The following is a 1,726-nucleotide window of genomic DNA, read 5'->3' as shown; positions in this document are numbered from 1 at the left end:
ATAAGAAATAAAAATGAAATGTCACATTAAAATACCAAACTTTGATGGCACAAACTCACATACATAAGCCACAAAATCTCGAACAAGTACGAGTTTAGAGAATCTGTCGTGTAAGAAGCAATGTCAATTTCATTATAATTATGTGCCTGTTCTAGTCTACATTTAGACTTTCCTTAAAAGTTAATACATCTACCAAATTAATATATCCCAAAAAAGGTCATTATTCATCTTGTTCCCTACTTATAATTAACTTTTTTTTCTCATCCTACCTCATATTTGTAAAACAAACACAATTTTAAAAATAAATATGTTCTATTTACCATTCAAGTCCCTATTTAATTTAGCTAAAAATTAAATTTCTGGTAAATTTTGATAAAATTTATGGCAGAAAATATTAGAAAAGTTATCGGTCCTTTAAAAATATGTTGTTGAAAATAAATCTGAGGTAAAATAAGTTTCAAAAAATGGAGGTTAAATAGAGACTAAAAATTATGTTGTGGTTTAATATATCATAATAGATCGATTTTTAATGTTAAAATTTTGTCGTTACTTATTTATGAAAATTATATACATATTAGACATTTGATTGAAAAAAAGAAGGTTAATGTTTTAATTTTATTTTTTAAAGAATAAATGCAGATAAGAATTATGGATCTAATTTTCTTATATAAATACACACCCAAAGATTGTATATAAATAAAATATAAAAATAATCAAATTAGAGAAGCAAAAGAGAAAAATGCAAATCATAACTCAAATATATTTTACAAATGGTAGATAATAAGAAAACAAGGCAATAAGGCACGTGTGTCAAACACCAGTAACTCGCCATTCTCCCCACTCACTGAGTCGTACCCATCTCGCCCTTCCAGCAACGAGTCGAAACCGAGTTGCTTCCCAATCCGACCAGCTATAACTCGACAGACTAACATGGCCCGCCGTCCCCTGCCACCACCGGCCCTCTCATGAGCCTCACCACTCCCCGAAAATGTACATATCGCTGCCCCTTTTCCGCCGTGAAATGACCAAACGCCACCACCCGAATCATACACGCCGCCGTTGGTCGGCCCCAGGCAGTGAAACCTCATCACTTCATTCCCATCAGCAATGCAACGCGCGTGGTCATCACTGCCACCGTCCACGGCGTCGACACTTTTAGAACTCGCCTTGGATTTCACCGTCTCTCTATACTCTTCAAACCGGGTCACAGTCCGGGCCAAGTTCTGGACTTTAAAAATTGTTTCAATCCCACCGGAAAAATTCTTCGGCTTCCAGCTTGTATGAAAGATTATCTCCACCACATTACGTGAAGGGTACCCCACCGGAAGCTCACTGAGGGTAGGAAAAAATGTATCCTTAACACGCGACGGCCGAGAGGGGATGGTGGCACGGGTTCTGTTGGCGGGTTTATGTGAATCGGGTTCAGGTTTTTTGGATTTGTTTACCGTATCTTTAGTGGCGGAGTTTCTGCAGCTTGCGGAGCTCGTTAACCGGTGGTAGTGGTGGTTGTGGATTTTAGAGTTGTGACGGCGAAGGTGGTGGTTCTCAACGACGTCGTCTGATGCTTTTGACTTGCAATTTAATGACTTTATCCATCCAGTCGCCATTAACGAACCCTTCAAGCTTTCAGGGTCCCTTCTGTCTCTCTCTCTCTCTCCCCAATTCTACTCTGTATATATTATGAAAGTCTATACGTATACGTATGTATCTGTTTTTCTCTTTCTAT

General features: G+C 37.9%; 1 protein-coding gene across 1 annotated transcript; it reads right to left on the bottom strand.

Moving 5' to 3' along the window:
• Positions 1-744: 744 nt before the first annotated feature.
• Positions 745-1,720, bottom strand: LOC111368430. The gene has a single exon (XM_022989651.1). It carries the CDS (start codon positions 1,605-1,607, stop codon positions 765-767), a length of 843 nt encoding a protein of 280 aa, XP_022845419.1. The 5' UTR covers positions 1,608-1,720; the 3' UTR covers positions 745-764.
• Positions 1,721-1,726: the final 6 nt, after the last annotated feature.

This window comes from Olea europaea, chromosome 19 (assembly GCF_002742605.1).
Source record: "Olea europaea var. sylvestris chromosome 19, O_europaea_v1, whole genome shotgun sequence".
Classification (NCBI taxonomy): domain Eukaryota; kingdom Viridiplantae; phylum Streptophyta; class Magnoliopsida; order Lamiales; family Oleaceae; genus Olea; species Olea europaea.
Note: the sequence above shows the minus strand (reverse complement) of the source record. Positions and strands in the feature narration are given on the sequence as shown.

What these genes read in the sequence shown, in the direction of transcription:
- LOC111368430 (XM_022989651.1), bottom strand. Translation starts at nt 1,607, where the DNA reads ATGGCGACTGGATGGATAAAGTCATTAAATTGCAAGTCAAAAGCATCA.